General features: G+C 49.5%; 2 protein-coding genes across 11 annotated transcripts in view; one reads left to right on the top strand and one right to left on the bottom strand.

The window, feature by feature from the left end:
* The window catches only part of TCF12 (transcription factor 12), a 94674-nt gene extending 91462 nt beyond the window's left edge, over positions 1 to 3212 (bottom strand). For 3 of the 6 annotated variants that reach the window (XM_088148217.1, XM_088148218.1, XM_088148222.1), the window contains exons 1-2: positions 2394 to 2606; positions 2232 to 2304 (exon numbers count right to left, since the gene is read on the bottom strand). In XM_088148217.1, the coding sequence (XP_088004343.1) occupies positions 2232 to 2304; positions 2394 to 2468 (148 nt within the window). In that variant the 5' untranslated portion in view covers positions 2469 to 2606. Of the gene's footprint in view, positions 1 to 2231; positions 2306 to 2393; positions 2607 to 3089 lie in introns of those variants that run through there. The other 3 variants (XM_088148216.1, XM_088148219.1, XM_088148221.1) reach the window with 3 other exon arrangements.
* On the top strand, positions 3031 to 21267 carry ZNF280D (zinc finger protein 280D). Of its 5 annotated transcripts, none has more exons than XM_088148212.1 (20): positions 3031 to 3162; positions 5500 to 5648; positions 6084 to 6149; positions 6247 to 6545; positions 7517 to 7610; positions 7978 to 8118; positions 8393 to 8496; positions 9313 to 9539; positions 10122 to 10279; positions 10706 to 10806; positions 10911 to 11057; positions 11611 to 11745; positions 12633 to 12946; positions 13144 to 13281; positions 13832 to 13894; positions 14695 to 14813; positions 14912 to 14948; positions 17021 to 17069; positions 17968 to 18023; positions 18836 to 21267. In XM_088148212.1, exons 2-20 carry the CDS (start codon positions 5507 to 5509, stop codon positions 20361 to 20363), a joined length of 3918 nt encoding a protein of 1305 aa, XP_088004338.1. In that variant the 5' UTR covers positions 3031 to 3162; positions 5500 to 5506; the 3' UTR covers positions 20364 to 21267. The 5 variants fall into 5 exon arrangements, with proteins under 5 accessions (XP_088004338.1, XP_088004339.1, XP_088004341.1 ...); XM_088148215.1 differs by lacking the exon at positions 3031 to 3162 and adding an exon at positions 3570 to 3591; XM_025176635.2 differs by lacking the exon at positions 3031 to 3162 and adding an exon at positions 3628 to 4740.
* Positions 21268 to 21649: the final 382 nt, after the last annotated feature.

Raw genomic sequence — 21649 nt, 5'->3', positions numbered from 1 at the left:
AAGTCATCCCAGCATTACAAAGATAAGAAGCAGAGACACAAGTTGGGCCAGCAAAAATACAACTTCCCCCTCCAGAGGCAAAGCATCTTTGAAGTCAACAAACCAGCTGGCAATTTGCCTGACATAACAAACTAAATTTCAGAACCCAAACTGAGCTAGTCTAGCTATATAAATATATACCCAACTCCAAATCAAATTATTTTAATTAATTTCCAGAAAGTAATTAGAATAATTCAGTCATGATGTCTTTCTACACTGGAGACACTGACCTAAAAAATAAAAGTAAAAAGGATACAAAGAAAGTAGAACATTGTGCGATAGTCTATTTAAAAATGACGAAAATACAAAGAAAGGCTTTATGAGGCAAATTATACTGTGTATAGATATGATTTGGCATAGCAAGTTACAGTTCTGAAAGACATTTTTTCACAATCAAAATAGAAATGAGTTTTTGATTCCATGTAAGTGTTATATTAATATTTATCACGTGCTCCTAAAACTTAATTCTGGTTGATTTTCTCAAATCCTGTTTTCAGATTATAAAATTTTCAAAGTCACAAAATCCATCAGAATTATTCAATGTGTTAAAATGAACTTGCACTTAGTAGGGAACAACTGACGTGCAAAAATTTTAGTTAACATTCAGCACACAGAACACACATGCAAGGTTTACTCATACATATGAAACCCCAAGATTTGGCAAAGAACAGTCACTAAATCAACTCCTCCAAAAAGATATATTTAGAATTAGATCAGGAACATAATTTCTGAAAATACAGTCCCTCCATCAGCATTTAAACAGAAGTATTGTTGACTGTAGAAAATATTTAAGATGTTAAAAATTTATGCACATATTGATGTAACAGAAGCATTTCCTCTTTTCTAGAAACTGAATGAAGAGATTCAAAGAGAAAACTAAGGATATCACTCAAGGTAGCTCTGTAGTATGCAGCTTTGCTAATTTTCACTGTAATTTCTAGACAGAAAATACGTAAAGGAAGTTCTTTGCCAAGCAACAAGAGAAACCTAAAAACCTAATTATCATTAACCACTTCTGCTTCGTATGCCAAGGATCAAATCTACATCAACATATTACCAAGCAGTATAGTAGGAAGGACGTTAAGCAACCATCATTTGGGATAAGATAATTAGCTTTAATAAGGGTACAATATAAACATTTCAAAAAGGCTGTATTTGGACCACATGATACACTATCCCCAGTTCATCCGCCATGGGTTCTAAAACTAGACTGGGACCCCCCCCAAGGGTCACAAGCAATGGGGGGGGGGTCACCATTTTTTTGGAAGAAAACTATTTCGCTTGCAAAAGCAAGGTAGGAAGCCTATGAAAACTCGCTCCGGGCTCGGCTCCCCCGTTTGGCATATGCATAGAGGGAGGAAGTGCTGACAGCACCCCTGCCCCTTACAGTGAGCAGCTGGGGGATCACGAAGTCTGAGAAGAAATTAAATTCCTCTTAAGTCAAAGGGCACGTTCCTTGTCGCGCGACCTAAATCCTTCCCTGGCCCTAGCAGGCCGCGACGCTGCACGCTCGACCGCCGAAGACCGAGCCCACCATCACAACGCTTTGTCCGCGCAGCACCGAAAGCAACACGAACAAGTTCCGTTGAGCCCGAGCGCGCCCCGCACACGCGCCCCGCTGAGCTGCAAGGGGACCGGTTTCGCCGGGCGAGGGGTTTGTGCGAAGAGAAGCACAGCAGGAGCACCTGCCGGCCGTGAGGAGACAACCGGGGGCTCATCGGGGCCGCCCGGAGAATCGGCGGGACAGGAGGCTGCGCGCTTCCGTCGCCCGGCAGCGCTTCTCTCTTCGCTCAGCCGGTCCACGCGGCCGCCCGCCGGGCCGCCGCAGCCCCAGGAGCACGGAGACAGGAAACGCCTGCAGCGGCTGCACCGGAGCAGCCGAGGAAAGCTCCCACCGGCCACCCGACTCCCTCCCCGCAGCACGCCCGACGCTCCACGAAACGGGCACCGAGGGACACGGGGACCCTCCCGCTGCAACCACTCCAGTGCCGGGGCGGGCGGAGCCGCCGGCCCGCTTTGCCCGGAGGCGACCTCCGGGGCGCGTTCAGCTCAGCCCCCGCGCTCGGAGGGCGGGCGGGCCGGCCGGCCGGTCGGCGGCCACCGCAACGCCGCGCTCGGGTCCGCTCCGCGGGCGGAGGCGAGCCCGGCCCCCGGCGCCGAGAGACGCAGCGGCCCCCCCGCGGCGGCCTTACCTGCCCCGCCGAACTGGCTGCTTCCCAGCGTGGTCGGCCTGGCCTTCCCGCTGTTCACGGGCGGGGAGAACATCTGCAAGAGAGAGAGACGCGGCGCCTCAGCGCGGGGCGGGCCGGGCCAGGCCGGGCCAGGCCGCCGCCCCCGCCGCGCGCAGGGCCTACCGCGCTGAAGTCCAGCAGGTCGCTCAGCTCCTTGTCGGTGCCGATGGCGGCCAGCCGCTGCTGCTGCGGGTTCATCTTCGCCGCCGCCGCCGCCGCCGCGACCTGCGGGAGGGGGCGCAGGGCCGTCAGCGGAGAGGCCTCCGCGCCCCCGCCTCACAAAGGCCGCGCGCGCGCCCGGCCGGCCCCGGCGCCTGCCCGCGTGGAGAGCTCCCGCGGCGCTCGGCCCAGGCAGGCGGGGGCGGGCGGACGGGGTGGCCCGCCGGCGCCAACCAGGCGGAGGGAAGCCCTTCCGTCGCCCCGCCGGCCCGCGCCCCGCCGGAAAGCGCGGCCTCCCCGGGCGACCTGTCGGGCCTGCCGCAGCACCGCCACGTCGCGCCGCCCGCCCGCCCGCCCGGGATCCCTCCGCGCGCGGGGCGGGGCCTAGCCCGGCCCGCCCCCGCGCCCCGCCCCCCGCCAGCGGCGGCGGAGGGCCGGTCGGTCCGCGCCGGCTCCGGCTCCCGGGCCGGCCAGGCAAGCCCGCAGACCGCAGCCGCGCGGGGTGCGCGCCAGCTGCCCCGGGCCGGCCTGCTGCCCCTCCCGCCGCGGCGCTGGTCCCCGGGATGGGCGACTCCCCCCCTCCCGCGAGCCGGTTAAGGAGCTGCGCGGGTTCGCCCCGACGCGGGCCCTCGTCGCCGGCGCACACGCCGCTAGCATTACGCTCTGATCTCCGCTGCAGCGATCCCGGAGCCGGGAACCCGGGCTGCGGTCCGGCCCAAAGCGGCGCCCTTCGGTAGGGCAGCAGGGCGGCTGCGGCCCCTCCGGCCACGGCCGGCGAGGGGCGGGGCGGGGCCGGCCCCGCGCCCCGGCCCGGCCCCTCGGAGCGCCTGCGCCCCGCGCCCGCCTGCGAACGCCGGGGGGCGCCCTTGGCCCCGCCCCTCCCCGGCCGACCCCCGCGGCGCCCTCTCGGGGCGGGAGACGAGGGGCGGCGCGCTCGTGCCCGGGCTCCGCCGGGTCCTCGGGGCCGGCGCGCGGGGAGCTGCGGCCGCGGGCCACGTGGGGGCGCCCGAGGGAGGGGCCTCCGCGCGCCCCGCCCCGCGCATGGCCGAGGGACCGCCGCCGCCGCCCGCGCTCGCCCGCCGCCCCCCTCGCGCGTCGCCCGTTGCCCCCGCCGCCGCCCGCCGCCGCCCGCCGCGCCCCGCCGCGCCGCGCCGCCCGCGGGGTAAGCCGCGCCCGCCGCCGCCGCCGCCGCGCGCTCCGGGCCTGGGCGGGAGGGCGGCCGGCCGGCCGGCCGGCCCCGCCATCTTGGATGGAGCGCGGCCTCCGCCGCCGCCGCCGCCTCCTCCTCCTCCTCCTCCCCGGCCCGCCGCGGGCGCCGCCCGGCCCGGGGCGGGGCGGAGCGCTGGCTGCCCGCGCGGGCTCCGGGGCAAAACCGGGCGGGGGCGGGCGGCCCTCAGCCAACCTACCTCGCCGGGTCGTCGTCGCCCGCCGGGCCGGAGGGGCCTTGGGGGAGCGACGGAGGGCGCGCCTCCTTCCTCGCCAGGCCGCCGCTGCCGCCCCCTGGCCGGGGACTGGCGCAGGAGGGGCGGCTCCCTGCCGCCCGGCTCCCCCTCGGGGCTCCCGGAGAAGCGCGGCCTGAGGCGGCGGCCCGAGCCCCTTGCCAGGCCCGCTCGCTTGCTCCCTCCTGCTGGGCAGATCGGCGGGGAAGGGAAAGCGCGGGCGGTGGGTCGGGGGGCGCCGGGCCGGGGAGGGAGCAGCCTGGCCTGGCTCGGGGGGCCGCCGGCGGGTGTCGCGAGCAGGAGCGGCCCGGAATCTTGGCCGAATCGCGGGGACGCCTCCCGGCCCGCAGCCGCCCTGGAAACGCCGGGAAGGGAAGGGAAGAGAAGGGGAGACATTGGTCAAAATCCTCCGTAGCATGGAAGCGGGGAGGGGCCGGGGGGTCTTGGTGCCCAGGCGTAGCTGGTACCTGGCGCGGTCGCGCGCCTGGTAGTTTGGAGGGAACAGAAACGCGGTTTTCTGAGCTGGCGCAATGAAGGAAATGTGGGCGCGATGGAAGATGGCACAGCCGTGGAGGAGCCGGGGTGATGCCTTGCCCGAAGGTTAAACGGGCGAGCGAGCCAGTAAAGGACGGGCTCCCTCGCCAGCGGCTGTTAATCCTCCTGCCTGCAGGGCCCAGGCCGCTGCCAGCCAGCCTCTCCGTGCCCTGCTTGGGTGCTTCTAATCCTTACCGAGGGATGAGAGGCTGAATTAGCGAGCCTCCGAACAGCTCTAATGGAAATGCACCTACCTTCTGGCCGCCTCCTTCGACACAAGTCGCAGAGAAGAGTTTCACGAAGGGCTTTCCTGTGAAACGTTTTTGCTCTTAAAAGCGGTCAGAACTGCCTTGTATAACTTGAAGGTTTTGTTTGCTGTCTTTCTTATTTATAACAACAGTGTTATTGGAATCATTCTGTGAATGTTGTTACGTGGAACAACAGAACCCCCTGTTCTTTAGGTAGTTCTCTGTACTGATCTTTACCTGAGATGCTTGTGCCAGCCTGAAATAATTGGCTTAATGTGGAAAACACGGGTTTCTTCCCAACTTTAATTCAGGGAAAATGTCCAAGGACTAAGTGAGATTTGTCAAAGGCACACAGGCTGGCAGATACGACTAAGGAGGATCTGCCATGAAAGAGTATGGGCTGGTGCCAGTTAGAAGGGGTGGGACTGGACCAGTGATTTGACCTCTATGTACAGCAGTCACGTGACAAACCTAGCTTGGTTTAGGTTAGCTGAAACTTGGCGTAATCTATTAAGTCACTGGCTTTGCATGGCACTGAATCTCATAAGCTGTGCTTGTGGAACCTGGTAGGTTAAAGTGTGGTCTCTTGAAAGTCAGTGTGTTGAGAGAAAACAGCCTTTGTGCTTCTCTTCATGGATATGCAGCTGTTTGGATCTGATGTAGGGTTAGGGTGCTGGGTTCCTGTGTCCTGTCTTAGGCTTGCCCTGTAGCTGGGCAAACCACAACTTTAAGGAACGAGTGCACCCACGCTAGAACCACGGTTACCCTCCTGCTTCAGATTGGAAGAGCTATGCACCCCTAGTTCTTAACAACTGTCTGTTCCACCTGCTGCTATTTTTTATTTTCTAGTTCAACAATGGCAGAGCTTTTCATGGAATGTGAAGAGGAAGAGCTTGAACCCTGGCAACAAAAAACAAAGCCCATTGTTGTCGATGACGATGATGACGATGAGCCTATCTTTGTTGGGGAGTTTGTGAGCTCCAAACCAACCAATACCTGTAAGGGGCTGTTTTGAATTATTGTGGGGGGCACATACAAAGGAAGGAATGAGTTTCAAAAGTTAGTCACCTCAGGGCTGCAATGGAAAGCAGAGTTGCTAATAGGCTAGCCAGGCTTAACTTGCATTTGCATCCTAAATAGGTTGACTCAGAAGTCCTGTTGAACTGGCAAGAATTATAGTGTAAATGTATGTTATTTAAACCAGCGTAATTGGATACTGTGCTCTTGGATCCATTCTTGGAATGATTGCAGGGAATTCTGCAGCTTCTTTCAGGAATGAGAAGAGTGCCAAGTGTTTGGGTATTTCTTTAGGAATTAGTGCAACTTCACAGTGAGATGTTACTTGCCTTCTTTTGGGTTATATTGATAAGTTCTCTTGAGCATATTTTCCTTCTCCTTGTTTTCTGAAAGCAGTAATGGTCACTTTTTAATAGATATATTGAACAGGGTGAACCCGAATTCATCACGAATTGGAGTGCAGAATGGTGCCCCCAAAAGAGGTATGACGTTCTCCAAGTGATGCCTAAAAACAAAGTCTCTAAAAGCTTCTGACTCTTACCAGCGCGTAGTAACTTGTTTCCTCATTCCACGTGGCAGGTGCTGTGGCTGTTTCTCCAGGGTTTCTCTCTGTGGGCAGACCGGCAACAAGTACTCTAGCTGTTCAGCCGCAGCCGCGCATCAGCAGCATCTCGGGAACCTCTCAAGTCTTGCCGAGGCCGCTTTCGGGATGTTCGTCACCGCAGGAAGGAGCCAAGTCCGGTGCTGGGATCTCTCAGCCGGTCAATAAGTCTGCCCCTCCCCCGTCGTTGTCACGGAACCTTCATATTCCTGCATCAGCTCAGTCTGCCTCCAGGCCAGTGGCCACCGTAACAGCACAACCCATTGCGCTGAATCGGGTAGATTTGATTTCTTTAATTATTTACTTGGTTTATACCCCGAGTAGCAGCTATGTCCCCACCTCTGTTCTTCGGAGAGGGTCTTTTATTGTTCTCTCGCAATTTGGTGAGTAGGGCTGGCCCTGCTGGTCACGTCATTGTGCTAACTTGGTGTGTTTGGAAGAGGAATCCTGAAGAACAAATTCAACCAAAGGTGAATTCAGCTTTTCAGGTCACTTGAAAGAAGGAAACGTGATTGTAATAGGTGTCTTACTCATTTCTACAGCTTAACTGTATTAATGTGGTTAATTCAAGATGGATTGATGCATCACTTTTAATTGGCTAAAAGGCGGTGCTGGTTGGTGGAGCCCTGAGATTGAAAGGGAAATTGGTTACAAATCTAGTCTGAGATTTCAAGGGGCTTCATTCTCCCACAGCCTGACCTCACACCCTCTGCCTTCTTGGGCAGAAGACCTGCACTCGAGGCTGTGGTGACTGGGAACTGTTGGAGGTTTCCTGAATAGCCACGTTACTTTTCTAAAATAGGAACGTTTAAATAGACTCTGAAGCAGAGTTGAGAGTCATCAGGTGATGTTTAGGGTGCACTCCACTTCAAGGTTGCATTTTTTGTTGGTAGGAGAAGAGGAAGGGCAGTTCAGGCTGTATTTCACCAGAGGTGCCTCACGCACGTGTTCCAAGCATGTGGCGCAGCAAAGAGAGGCCAGTTGATGGAGGAGGCGAGAGCACAAGGCAGTGGAGCAGAAGCGGGACTCTGGGCCAGACGGAGCACCTCTGCGGGGCTTTGGAAATGAGGAGGGTGCCTGGCAGAATGGCGCTGTATCTGCTGATCATGCATCTTACCAGAATAGAGCACTTAACTGAAAAGTGTAAACTTGGGTGCTCAGCGTTCAAATCTTTTGAAATGTTTCTACAGCAACAGAAAAATACTCAAGAGAGTTCTGTTGCTGAGCTAATTAACACATTCTCTACAGGTTATGCCAGACAAAACTTCCGGCCTGACCTTTAGTGTAAGGCAGAATTCAGGAGGGTTGCAATACCAGAGTGTGTCACCCATGAATACAACGGGTATGTCCGAGCCAAGTTTTTCATTTTGCTTGTGATTCGGGGCAAAAAAGTCTTCAAAAAATGGGTGGCCGCAGGCTCATAGTATTCAGCCAGGGACTGACCAATCTTGGGAGAATGCCCTTTTTGACAGCCATAACCTTGACATGAAGGCACAGGGGCCCTTCCTCGCAGGTCAGCCCCGTGGAACACAGTGGGACTGGCTTCTGAGAAAAGATGTGCTGGATTGCAGCAGGAGCCATGCATGCGAACTGATTTTGTGCCTGTTGGGGTCACTTTTAGGGGCAGGAGGCCTGGCCTGGAGTTTGAGAGGCTGAGGAGTAATTGGCTATGAAAAGCTATCTAAATTTAAATTTTAAAACATTTGTAGGCTTGTCCAAGCGTCCCTCCACTTCTGAAGCCAGTAGTATTGCTCCCAAAAAGGCCAAGGCTAATGAAATGGGCTCTGGGAGCGAGTCGCCTCTCCTGTCCTCTGTTAAACCTCCAAATGACCCGCCCCTGCTTGAGAAAGGTAGGACCACTGGAAACATGCTGTACTTCAAATTTGGGGGAAACCTTGTCCAAAGGTGCTTTAAAGGCTGCCCTGAAATACTCACAAGCAGAAGAAGGGCATCAAAGCTTCTGGTCTGTGGGAATCTATGTGAGGGCTTTATTCACCTCTAGTGAGTTGTCAGATGGATTAAATGATGCCTTTGGAATGATTGCCCTGCGTGTTGATGAATTTAATGTATCTGTCTCACATATTCAAACATGCGTTAAATAATAACCTTTCTCTTTTTCCACAGGTGTTGCTTCAAGTAACGTTAAGAATGGAGCCCCTTTTCCGCAAGCATGCCCAAAATGCAATATTCATTTTAACCTTTTGGAGCCATTGAAAAATCATGTAAAGGTAAATATGTTTGGTGGGAAGTAGTAAAACACAGTTATAAAAGTGACATTGGATCATTTTTGGCATTTCTAAACATGATAAAATCTGGGACTGTTTTATTCAGTTGTATATTTTTAAAGAAAAGATTAGACACAGATAAAGATGACTATTTTCTTTTGGCTTTTAAAGGTTTCTTCACTTGCCTTGCATGGATACCATTTTAAATAGCAGCTTGTTCAGCTACCACATTTTCTGTTTGAGATGAATACATGTTCCCATTTCCAGTGAGAAAATGCATATTAAATTCACTCTAGCCTGTACTCTCATAGCTGAAATAAGGCTCAGGTGAAGTATAAAAGTGAAAAATTCTATGCCACTTATATTAGCAATTACTTTCCCTGGATTTTTCTGGCTCTGTTGTGGAGATTTCTTTGTGGCATTGTCTTCTGTTTGCACCCTTACTGGTCTTAATTGTTGGCCTGTTTTCCTATATAAGCCCTCCCCCAGAAGTAATTTTATTTCATGATGGCGTAATAATTTGCTAACTTTGAATTTAGGATTATCAGTATTTATGGCAATCGTTTTTATTTGAAATGAAGTGCTCTTAAATGTAGGTAACAGGCAGTCACGTTCTAAGAGGGTTCTCTTGGAAATTGAAATGTGTTTCATGTTTATGTATTTAAACATTTGCTTTGCTCTTTTTTTTATAGTTCTCTGAACTCAGATATCCAATTTTGATCAAAGTCTGTATAGACAGCTTGATTAGTTTCTTAGCGATTCTTAAGGATTCAGTAAGTACCTTTGTTCAGAACTTACAGTGGTTGTTGGTCTTTTCAGTATTGCTGTCCCGATATGATGCACACCTTTCTGGGAGTAACCAAAATGGACTGCTCAGGTATATCACCTAAGATTGCTGAAACAGAAAAAGGAAAATTGATCATGTTAGTTAATGACTTCTACTATGGCAAGCACGAGGGAAACCTCCAGCAGGTGCGTCAGGAGCAGAAAACGCATACGACTTTCAAGTGTGCCAGCTGCATGAAGGTCCTCAAAAGTAACATCAGGTATTTATAGCCTGGAAGAGGAACAGCTCTGACTCGGAGCTTAGGGACAGCTGGAGTGGAGGTTTGCAGGCCTAAGCTATATCTTGGTTTATGTGTTGTTCCGGTTTATTTTTAATGTCAGCAGAACTGATTTTACATTCTTCCAAAAAGTTCTGCTAAATAAACCCAAAGGGGGATAAAATTACAGCTGAGAATTGCAACAGATCTAAATACTAAGACCCAAGGTGGATAAGTTTCGGGAAACAAGAGGCTCCACCGATTGCCAAGTCCCAAAGAAAATGAAAGCTGACTCCCCCACAATTAGGGTGCCAGCCCCCCTGTGACTATCCAACCCTGGGGCCTCCTGTTCTTTTCAGTTCGTATTTAGAATCTTTTAAGACCCACCTTTTCCATCTGCTTCGGGTGGACGAGTGATTCTGCCAGCACGCTTTAATGTACGTTAAAGCAGCCCTAGGCTTACGCCAGAGGGGTACCCGTTGGTACAGTGCGCCAAGTGGCAGGGTGCCCCATCTCCCCTCGGCGCACGGAATGAGGTGTTTCGATTTAAAAGCCGCGGCCTGAGCTGTGAACTGTTGCTCTCAGGTTCATGAACCACATGAAGCACCACTTGGAGCTGGAGAAGCAGAACAGCGAGAGCTGGGAAAGCCACACCACCTGCCAACACTGCTATCGCCAGTTCCCCACGCCCTTCCAGCTGCAGTGCCACATTGAGAGCACCCACACGCCCCACGAGTCCTCCAGTGAGTTCTTCTGGGCGGGAAGCTGGGGGGCGAGGCGTTCCCCTGATAAGAACCTTGGTGGGCTTTTGATCCTGGGGCTGAACCCGGCGTCAGAAATTCTCAGCTGTCTGCCCGTCGGGGAAAGCAGCGATATCAAGCGCAGCCCTAGGCTTACGCTTTTAAAGTAAATATAGTTTATGACACAGATATGACAGTTCATCTAACTAGAACAACTGATTTGTCACATCTGTGTGGTGAATGGTATGCATTTGTTTGCTTTCACTTAGAAGCCAAATTAGGGACATCTTTGATTTGAAAGGAACCCTAACATTCTGATAAATTACCTCTGAGAGTCATAGCTGAATTACAGATGCCAGTAGTTTTGTGCCACTCCAGTGTTTGATTTTTTTAAAAGTTAGTTCAGTTGCTGCTTATTTTCTTTTGTAGCTATATGCAAAATCTGCGAACTTTCTTTTGAAACCGAGCAAGTTCTGTTGCAGCATATGAAAGACAATCACAAGCCTGGGGAAATGCCTTATGTCTGCCAGGTACTCCCAAACATTTTTTCTACGTATGTTTGTCTATGCCTTGCTGTTCCTAAGAAAGGTGGTTAGAAGTAAATATTCCCCCCCCCCTTTATATTGATGTTTAGGTTTGCAACTACAGATCGTCAGCATTTTCAGATGTGGAAAAACACTTCAGATCCATTCATGAAAACACAAAGAACCTGCTTTGTCCATTTTGCCTTAAAGTTATTAAAATTGGGGCACCTTATATGCATCATTTTATGAGACATCAGGTAACATTCATAATCTTTGTGGAAGGTAAGCGGCAGCCCAAGAATACTTAATCCCCCACGTTAGTTCCGCCTCCCCATAGAAGACGGTTACAACTACTGTTCAAACTGAACCTCCTCTCCGGTGCAGTGTCGTGATGCTGCTGCACATCTTGTGTTGGGACATGCTTATGAAACTCTGGGGCATAGCTGATAGAACTCACCAATAGTGGCTGAAGCTGAGAAGGCAAGGAATATGTGTGAAGAGAAGGGGTTCTGGGAGGGCAGCAAAACCGTCCTCTTTTCTGGCAAAGACTTGAGGGGTAAGAAGCTCTTGTGGTTTCCAACTTAGTGTGAGTGTTTTGAGATTGAACGTTGAATGGTAGTTAAATCCATCTTAGTTTATGGACATTGTTGGAAGTGGCCGCAATTTTTACAATTTCAAATCCTCTTGCAGCATTAAATTACTCTGCTTGTGAATTCAACTACTTTATTAGAATGTAACTTGGTGATCTGTCTTACTATTCTGGGATGAGCATCCATGTATTTTTATCCCCCCTTTTTTCCCCCCTTAAAGAAAAAGGGAGTACATCGCTGCACCAAATGTAGACTCCAGTTCTTGACGTGCAAAGAAAAACTGGACCATAAATCTCAGCATCATCGGACATTCAAAAAACCTGCTCAGTTAGAGGGTTTGCCTCCAGGAACCAAAGTAAGTGGACTGTCTGATGCAATATGCTGCTTCTGTGCAGATTCCTGGAAATGAACAGCCAAGGAGGGCCTTGCTTATGCCTTTCCAGGAGACCCCTTCTCCACTGGCACTGTTAACGCCAGGCTGCCAGCAGGGCTCTCGTCTGACCACTCCCCCAGGGGGACGGAGTACCGCTGCTATGGCGTGAGCGTGTTTGGATCTGCGTTTGCAGCCCCTTTGAGAGCCTCTGCTCTAAGGACTGGTTGGCCTGCAGCTCTTCCATGGGAAGGCATATTTCTTTCCCTCGTGGTGGTGGTGGCACCCCACAGAAAAAAATAGTTCCATGCGTTTGTTTTTCACCAGCCATACAGACATCAAAAAGCCCCGGGTACCTTTTGGCAAGATCCATTACCTTCTCACTGGGGGCTTAGGCATAAGTTTACAATAGAGCAGAGACTTTCTGGAGTAGCACCTTATTCTGGGCTGACGAAGGGAGACGTTGCTTTAGTTAACAGCTCAGCCCTTGTCACGTAACAGGCTGTTCTATGAGTTCTAGCCCCTTTTTGGTTTGACAGATTCCAGCTAGTCCTGATCTTGTGTCAGAATTTGGCTGTTCTGTGGGTGATAAGAATGCTGAAGCTCTAGGAAAAGTATGTGTGTGGGAGAGAAAGAAAGAAATGTTTTGCTTTGATGCTTCCTCTGCCAAAATTGGATGAGCGCTGGTTTGATGGAGAACATCCTGCCACCCAGGTCCAGTATCCACAGGACATCGTGGTCTTGTCCTGTGGTTACATTTCACTTTGTGTATTAAAAAACAAGGATTGCCCAAATTCCTTTTGAAATCTGAGCAGGCAGATCAGTGCTCGCATTTGTGAGGCAGAAAAAACTGAAAGGATCTCATGTTCTAGGTTACAATTAGAGCTTCTGTTGGGTCTCTTCAACCCGCATCTGTGACGGCGTCTCCTGCAAGCACAAACACGTCCACCTTGCTGTTGTCTCCTGGCATTAAAGTGGCAAATAGCAAGATTCAGAACAAGTTGAATGCAAGCAAGGGGAAGGCAAAACTGAAGCCGCTGAGCATGCAGAAGAAGCCGATTCTGGGGGGGAGCAGCGGTGGGGGGAGCAAGAGCAGCAGCAGCAGCAGCAGCAGCAGCAGCGGCAGCAGCGGTGGCGGCAGCAAGAAAACCAATAAGATTGCAAACACAGCATTAAATAATCTACGGTAACTATTCCTGGGGTCCCTGGAACCTAGTTTAGAAACCTTAAAAGACCCTGGAGCTTCTCCATTTCCAAATACCCACTTTGTAGTGCAGATTTGGCCCCATGGTTTAAGCTAAGCAGGTCTTACTAGCAAACAGTGGTTTGATGTGAGAATTAACTTACTCTTTGATAACTAATTGTGACATTGGTTAACCTTAGGTGTCCCGATATTCAGAAATGCATTGAGTGTTATTCGGACATCCGGACTTTTGCAAGTCACTTCCCAGCATACGTCCGCTGCAGCTTGTGCAGATACAGCACCAGTTGCAGTAAAGCTTATGTGAATCACATGATGAGGTAAAAAACCTTCCGCCTCCAGTCCGACTGGGGGGAGGCCGAAAGATGGGACGTGGCTCCTTGGTGCGTGACTTTGCCGCTTAGCCTTCCAACTAGCAGATTTTATCTGTATCAAGTTGTGTTTGTCTATATCAGCTGCTGCTGCCTACTGTAAAATAAGCTACCTTAAAACCTAAATACGAACACTGACAAAATAAAACCGTCATATCCCTGATCCCCCTCCTTGGTTGGCTGCTTCCAGCTGAATTGCACCATTTGCCCTAAAGGCTTGTTGGAAAAGCATGGCTGTGACTCTGTTAGGAAGGATGCTAGGGAAGGGGTCTTCCTCCCCTCAGGGAGGGGGCTGCTAGAGTTTCTTGCCAACCTCTTGTCAGGTGAATTTGGAGTTTTACTTTGTTTTTTGTTTAACTATGTTGGTACAGAATGTGCTGCTTTATACAAGATGCATTATACAAATCACGTGACTAGCTTTTTTTTATGTATTATATTTTATGATAGAAACAAGTCATATTTTCAGGAATTCAGTTTAAGGGATTCTGTTTTTTTGTAGCTTTCATAGCGCTCGTCAAACTAAAAGATTTTGGATTTATAAGACACATTCCGATGAACTGAGGTAACTTCTAATTTTTTTATTTAAGCTGTGCGCTTTTGATAGTATGCAGTGCCATTCTAACGTGCTTCTCTGGAAGTAAATCATTCTATGCTTACTAGTGCTGCTTCATGGAGCCCTTGTAGGAGTCCAGGGCTGTGGGGTTGTGGGGAAGTAGGAGCCCATAACTGGACAGAGGGCTCTTCCACAAACATGGCCCTCATCCCACTGCTCAGTGGTAGTTGGGGAGTGGGTGATTCTGTTGATCACCTGAAGAGAGTGGGGGAGGAGGAGAGGTCTTCAGCAGACCTCAAGGACTCATTTGTCAGGGCATCCCAGGTGATGGTCTCAGTTACTGTTGAATGAGATGTAGAATGTGGGCCAGTTTGTGTTTCTTATATGAGGTATTCACTGAAAAATTAAAACTTGATAAAATGATTTGAAATGTGTGCCTGCCTTGATATTAAATTTTACCAAGTGTCTTCATTTCTTGCTAATAATCCATATTTTAAGCTCTATTTTAGAATTTAAATATAATTTATTCTCTTGACCTAATGTCACTAGTGTAATTTAAGTGGTGCAGAGAAGCTGTTCTTCCCATGGGGCATTAAAAATTTTGTTTTGTGAAAACTTCCTGCAAGATGATTCCTAGAAAAGCCTAGAAGGGACATGTAAGAAAGCTAGAATTTTTGTGAGTTGACGGCTATTACATGGCATTATTCCTGAGCCTGGTCGACAGTGCATCCATCAAGGGCAAGAGTGTACTTTGGTCACCTTGTCTGTCTCATACTCCTGAACCATCCCTTTTCCGACTTTCTCCCCAGGGGCACTACTGTGGTTTGTCTTAACTGTGATTTCCTGACGGATGTTTCTGGCTTGGACAAGATGGCCACCCACCTGAATGAAAGTCAGGCTCATACTTGCCAAGTGATTGTAGAACGTGGTAGGTGGCTTTGGGGCTTTGGGGCTTTGTTTTCTGAAGTGGTAGTGAAACACTGGCTTTTACCTGGAATATTGAATTCTCTCTTTTTTCAATTCTAGTTCCCTTGGATTACTTAACTGCTGCTGACCTTTCTGGGTGAGTTTCTGAAATGTAATTGTTTGGTCAGCTGGGTGGATGTGGAGGTTCTTCGCTTCTACCTGAGAAAGTTGTGGAAAAGCAAGTTTGGCTGTGCTGATTGATTAGATATGCACATTTCCTTTTCCATGTTCTGTTAACAAGTGTGGAACATATCTTTACAGGGGCCAAGCTCATTTATTTGCTTTATTTGCCTCTGTGGCTTGGTTCCTTGCTCTGCCCCCACCCCCAGAACCGAGTGGCATCCTGGAACGAGGTGGCTCTGGGGTCCTCCTCAAAAGAAAAACCCTTTTGGGAACTCGAGCAGGTGTAGTTGAAGTGCTTCACCATCTAGCAGCCCATTGTGTTGTGATTCATTCTTACCAAGAATGCCAACGAGAGCAGCAACTGAGCCACCAGAATAATTCCTCTAGGAGAAGCTTTTCCCCAGATTTGGCACCAAACTGCTTTTGGCAGTAGGAAGATGCAGAAGCAAAGCCCCCACTGTGATGGGTGCTCTAACCCTGGAGGGTCAGAAAAGGCCCACAATGGCTGAACCAGGGCCAAAGATGTTTGCCCTTTTAAACTAGTAGAGATGGCACGAGCAGTGGCCAACTTCAGTGCTGGCACAGCCTTTTCATCCCAAGGACCTTGCAGGTAACTGGCGAAGCCTTTCCTGGTCCACAAGGTGGATTCATGATGAATGATGCGGCTGGTGCTGTGCCATACTTCGGTGAATTAGATTTCATTTTACGCTGCGTCAACAAAAAAGATAACCATCACCAGCTATTTCTTTGAGTAAAAAGCCTTTGAAAAGTTAAATTGGGTTACAAAAATTGATGAGTGTACATGTTTTTATAAGAGACGCGCCTTTCTCACTATCCATGCAGAGGAATCGCTCTTCCCTAAACACTAAAAATCAATCTTGGTGGGGTGATAAGCTGTTTGTTTAGAAATCAATACACTTGAATAATGTATAGCTAATCTCAGGTACAGAACGGGCTTGAAAAATTACTGCAGAAAAATCTGTGCTGTAAGTGACAGGTTGGGGCCTTGCCTCTTTGGGCACAGAGTGTTCCAGGACAACCTCTTTGTTCTAGGCAAGATACATTGATGGAGCACAAGGCCCCCACCACCCCACTTTTATTGACCTGTTAAAAACATAAAGGGTGTGGAGAGGAGGCAGAAGTTCTCTTTCTACAGCACCCTCAATGTCTCTTGTTTTTTCACAGGAGCATGCACGTATAAAATAAGGTCAAAAGCAGATGAAAATAGGAGCAGCCTCATGTATTGCTCCTACACTATTGTCTGATGTAGAAAGGAAGAATTTGAGATTGGCAAAAACAACAGCCCGGGGGCCCAGCTGAGAAACACTAGGCTTTCCCTTTTCCTCTTCTTTCTTTGCTTCCGTGCTTTGTGTGAGCAAATGTTCTTGCAGCTCTGCCCCACTGCCAGGAGAATGTGGAGCTGGGGAAAAACTGCTCCCAGAGAAACAAGACAGGAGGTGTTTAAGCCACTCTTCTTGATGATATAACCAGGCCTCCCTCCTGCTTCTCAGTAGCAGGTGTGGTTATAAATCTTTTTCTAGCTTGGGCTTACAATGGTATAGGAAACTTTTGAGGTGGAGCTACCAGGAAATTGCAGTCTATATTCTTCCCTTCCAGTGCAATAGAGTACAGAGGACATCGTACAGAAGGTTAAAATTGTTAAAAACAGTCATGTTCCATTCCCAAATCAGTAAGTTTTGTGCACTTCTACTAATGCACTGAGTGAGACAAATATTGCAGATATTAACATCCTCCCCTCCCTCCTCAGAGGAGATGACAACTACAAAGAGGCGTCCCGGGGGGCTTTTCTCGGTAGGGAGCATCACACCACATTGGGCCACGTTGATGAAATGCCTTGGCAAGAGTCAAACAACAGGCAGAGTTCCACTGCAGTTCCGTGTTTCATGGGAAGTGAAAGAATCCAGTAACTCTTAATGGAGATTTCAAACAGTTTGAAATTCAAAATACATGTTAGTGGTTTTTCACTTTAGTTTTAGATAGCATATGATCAGCATCAAAACTAATCAATGTTGTTTTGTCCTTTAGCCTAGCAAAGGATGCATTATTGAAAAATGAAATTGAAGAAAAGTCAGAGGTAGTCCCTTTTTTTTGTCTTGAAACTTTTGTGTAGCCATATCTATTGAAAGCATTCAGCAGATGATGTGTAAGTTCAGCCATAACAGTCAGCTACTGAATAACCCACAGTGCAAATGCACAGCTTTCAAATGCAGTGTCCGCTTTTAGGTTTTCAGATGATAGGCTTCAAAATGATAACTCTATTCTTAATAAGGAACAAACTGAATTTTAAAAAGCAACCCTTTCCATCTCTGTGCCAGTAGCACAATGTTCCATTTATGTCTTTTAGCGTGGAGCAAGGAAAAACTCTCCCCAGATCTGGCAGTAAATTGGCATCGCCCTTGAAGGTGGCCAGAAGCCCACCCGCACCTTGTAGAGTGGTCCAGGAGGTGGGAGGGGGAAGAGGGCAAGGCTGGTCTGGGCTTCCGCATCAGGAGGAAGCAGATAGACAATAACGGTGATGAATGTGAAAATTTGGCCAGGAGCAGAATCTGGCATAACTTGTCACCTAACCTGCATGGGAGTACACAGCATCCCCCAGCTTTTGAGGTAGCTGCTGCACACCTTTTCTGCTGCAATGCACGCTCTCTCTCTCCCCTCCCTCTCCTGCCTGGCCAGCTTGCTTCTCTGTGGTCTTGAGCAGCCAGCCATCTGCATTTGTGTGGTTTCCTCCAGCTCTGTTGCTGGTTTTACTTTGATCATGTTCCTGATCCAGATTGTAGCTGCCTCCGCGTCTGCCTCAAGGTTTCCCTCCTTTTGGTGTTTCTGCAGTAGTGCCAGGTCTCTGGTCCCTCTGCTGGGGATCCAGATTGATACAGCTTACTGTGGATTGTGGCCATGTGTTCATGGTGGTATTAAATGTGAACGTTGAGCAAAAAACCCACTATGCTATGTTATATTGTGCTCTTTTGTTTTAGAAATATTCAGTGCCCACTATATGTGAAAAGCAAGGAGAAGCATACATTTCAGAAAGGTAAAAATAAAGTTAGGTCTTCTGCAAATTAAAATGTGAATGAACTTGTGGCTTTTTTAATAATATGCAGTGAGTGCAATTATGAAGTAGGCCTCTGGATTTTTGCAAGTCTTGAACTGGAGTGTGCGGTGAAGAATAGGGCTGTAAGTTTGGGAGGCAGCAAGGTGCTTTGAAACAGGAATGTGTTGGAGGTAATGCATCTCTTCTCTGGATCATGCAACAGGTGGCAATTCCAGGGAAACGTGGCTGCTTTAAAGAGTTTCAAGCAAAAATTCTGTTCTTGCTCCCATGTGCTCTAAACCTGTGCAGAAGCCCCCCTTAGCCACAGTTGCCACCTGCTCCTTGAGCAGAGCCACAAGTCCAGGAGGATCCCCAATGGCACCACACCCCTGTCTGGGGAAGAGTTGCCTTGCTGAGAATCAGAGATGACAGATCCCCAGACCCTGGGGGTCAAATCCCCCAAGCTACTCTGTCTTGCTAAGGTTGAATCGGAGCTGGTTCCTCCCCATCCAGACCCTCACAACCTCTAGGCACGGGGTCAGCATCACAGTAGCATCACCTGCCTGGCCAGGGGTGGAGATGCATAACTGGGTAACAGCATACTGATGTTGCAGCACCCCCTGCCGTCAAATGACCTCACCCAGCAATTTCACATAGTTTTTAAGGAGCAGCAGCGAGGGACCCAAGCCCTCAGGGACCTCGTACTGTGGGGGCCTAGGGCTAGACCTCCCCCCCACAACACCCAACAGGTTGAAGCAATTAGCATGTTTTATTACAGTCAAGTAATTAAAGTGCTTATGTTGCTTTTTCAGCCCACAGGTGAAAGGGTCTGCGAGAGAAACAAATGCAGATCTTCCCGGAAAACAGAACACTGACACTGCTTTAGCTGCTCACAGTGAAGAAACTAAATGGCCAGTTTCAGAAAACAGATTTAGTTCAGAGTTTCAGACCCGTTCCAGTAGCCCTGCACGAAGAGGGGTGTTGGGGGTCCTTGGAAATCAGCCTGATGAAAGTACTCTAATGGCTGGGTGTGAAGGAAAGCAGTCTCCCACCAGCGAAGACATTTCTGGCCCAGAACCTGAAGCCTGCTCAGAAGACCCTGCAGGAGAAAGCAGTGTTAACAGCCTGGGAAACCACACAGATGGAGACCTTTTAGTTGCAAAAGGGGAAGGCAACATGTTGCTGTCAGCTGCAGCCATTTCAGAACTCCGTACCTGTTCCAAAGGCAGCAGCATAAAGGGTTCTGCAAATCCAGAGGATCCCGGTCTTTCAGCTGCTGAAAATAAAGGCAATTTGTCAGTCCCAGAAGGTGCTTGTGGCTCAGAGTTCGCAGCCAGTCCAAGTAGCATGGTAGGTCCTGCAGGGAACTGCCCCCCAAATCAGAGTGACCGTGGCCCTCTGGCTGCTGAGCATGAAGGCCACGCAGCTGCTTCAGAAAGTTTCTGTGGGTCAGTGCTCACACCCTGCTCAAGTGATCCCACAGTGCCTGAAGCAGCAAGGGGTGCAGACGCTTTGAGAAATCAAAGTGATGTTTGTCTTTTGGTTGCCAAGCATGAAAGAACAGAAAATGCCTCTGCTTTAGGAGAGTCAGCTCATTCAAATGATTCTGCAGACCTTGCAGGTGAAGGAGATGAGGACAGAATTGAGGGTGGGGCTAACACAGTCTCTCTCACTGCACTATGTGAAGAAAGGATCTCTGAATCGGTTGGAGAAGAGTCCTCCATTGCCGAGCTCCAGACCTTTTCAAAAAACTCTGCAACCGGAAGGGTGAAGGATCCTGTTGGAAATCCAGCTGCTGATGAGCATGAAGTCAGTCCCTCTTCTCCAGCTGTGAAAAACACTACCACTCCAGGGTTGCAAGCAAGTGCGTCGGAGAGTTCTTGTGGAAAGGCGGTCTTGGACAAGCAAGGAGGAGAAGCAGAATCAACAGAACTTGGAAGCAATAAAAGCAGTGCTCATTCAGAGCAGGCCAGCTTTGACGTCCAGTCAAAGGTGACTGATTTGGATGAAGCTCAGCTGGCAGACATGACCATGGATAGTACCCAGTTGGCATCCAGTGATGAAGAGGTCAGCTTTGAACAGTTCCTGCGAAGAAGGGGAGAACTTGACTCCGCTCATTCAGATGCAAGTGAGCAAGGTAGCGTTCATCTGGAACCGCTGACTCCCTCGGAGGTCCTTGAGCACGAGGCCACCGAGATCTTGCAGAAGGGAGGAGTTCCAGCCTCAGCCAAGAAAGCTGGGCTAGGTTCTGAGCCAGCTGACGTTCCTTCCGGAGGTGGCAGCCCAAGCCAGGAGGACTCATCTGTGAGCCAGGAGGAAGAAAGTGATGAAGCCAGCTGAAGGAGGGTTTTTGCCTTGGCGGAAGACAGAACAAGCAAGGCATGGTTGCTGCTTGCCCATGGCAAATTAGGTAAGCAGACACGCGGAGATCAGAGAGCCCAGAAGAAGCCAGTGCCTGCTTGCAATAATCTTAATCCGTGAAGCCAGAGGAAAAGGTGTTATTGGATGCAAAGTAAGGGCTCTGTAGAAACCACATTTTTAAAAACTACTTGGGTGGATATGTGCCGGAAGAACACTCAGAAGGGAACCCTGGGCTGGAGGTTGCATTCCCACCCCATCAACAGTGACAGTTTGGAACTCGGCACCTCTGGATTGGCGTGATCTTACGAGAGGCTAAGCTCACCTTAAACTTTCAGTGAAAGTGGATGGTTATAAATATATTTGTGAGTTTCCCTGTGTGCAAGCAGAACAAAACTGTACAAATCTGTTTGTAGGAAAGATGGCGTATGATGGGGCCCCTGGCTTTTCCTTTGGGGCAGTTACTCTTTTATTCTTCCTGTTAACGGCAGGCCCTGAAAACACAAAGTGGCTTGAAAGAAATGCAAAGCTGAAAAGATGTAACCCTGTTACCAAAAGAAAGAAGAAACTTGGAAGCATTTAAATCAGGTATTAGAGGGGGCCTTTTGGATCTAAATTTATGTAAAACAAATTGAAGTGAAATTATGGGGTGGGGTGGGGTGGCATGAAAATCCTTTTGATATACTGTAGCTAGTGAAGGAATGCATAACATGATTTAACAGCAATTTGCTTTTTAAATATTAACACGCATAACTAAAATGCTCCATCTGAATCTTGTAGAAGTGATTTTGGACTTGAGGTTTGTTTTTATGAACTTAAATGTTTTGAATTTCCGTTAAGACACTGATGTACATATTTTGGAGTAAATATTTGCAAGAAAATATTACGAGTTTTGTTCCTGTTCTTGTGCACATTTGTGAAACTTGCTTGTGGTTTCCCAGGCTTGTTGCTTGCCTACTCTAGCCAGGGCTTAAACCTTTTCTCCCAGAAGGAACGTGTTTGGACCCCATTTAAGATTTGTACCATCACCTTAATTGCAGATGCATGCAAACAGTGGTTTTACTTAGCCTCAAAGGCACAATCCATTCTGAGGCAATGCTGTGCTGCTATTGTTCACCTTCCAACGCCAGAGACTCCTTTAGATACACCAGCTATGAAGTAAATGTGAAGAAGACGTAGGTCTCAGGCCGGGTCATCTCTGAAAAGAGGATCAAGAGCGTGCACAAGTGGCTGGCACGGTGCAAGCGCAGAGGGGCTGGGGAGGGTGC

This window comes from Python bivittatus, unplaced genomic scaffold (assembly GCF_059951505.1).
Source record: "Python bivittatus isolate LINGU-HERP-01145 unplaced genomic scaffold, Pbiv_v1 ctg000530_np1212, whole genome shotgun sequence".
Classification (NCBI taxonomy): Eukaryota; Metazoa; Chordata; class Lepidosauria; order Squamata; family Pythonidae; genus Python; species Python bivittatus.
This window is presented reverse-complemented; position numbering and strand designations above follow the sequence as displayed.

What these genes read in the sequence shown, in the direction of transcription:
- ZNF280D (XM_088148212.1), top strand. Translation starts at nt 5,507, where the DNA reads ATGGCAGAGCTTTTCATGGAATGTGAAGAGGAAGAGCTTGAACCCTGG. An exon ending in GTCCTCAAAAGTAACATCAG is followed by an intron (nt 9,540 to 10,121) that starts GTATTTATAGCC and finishes TGTTGCTCTCAG; the next exon opens with GTTCATGAACCACATGAAGC. An exon ending in GAAGCATACATTTCAGAAAG is followed by an intron (nt 18,024 to 18,835) that starts GTAAAAATAAAG and finishes TTGCTTTTTCAG; the next exon opens with CCCACAGGTGAAAGGGTCTG.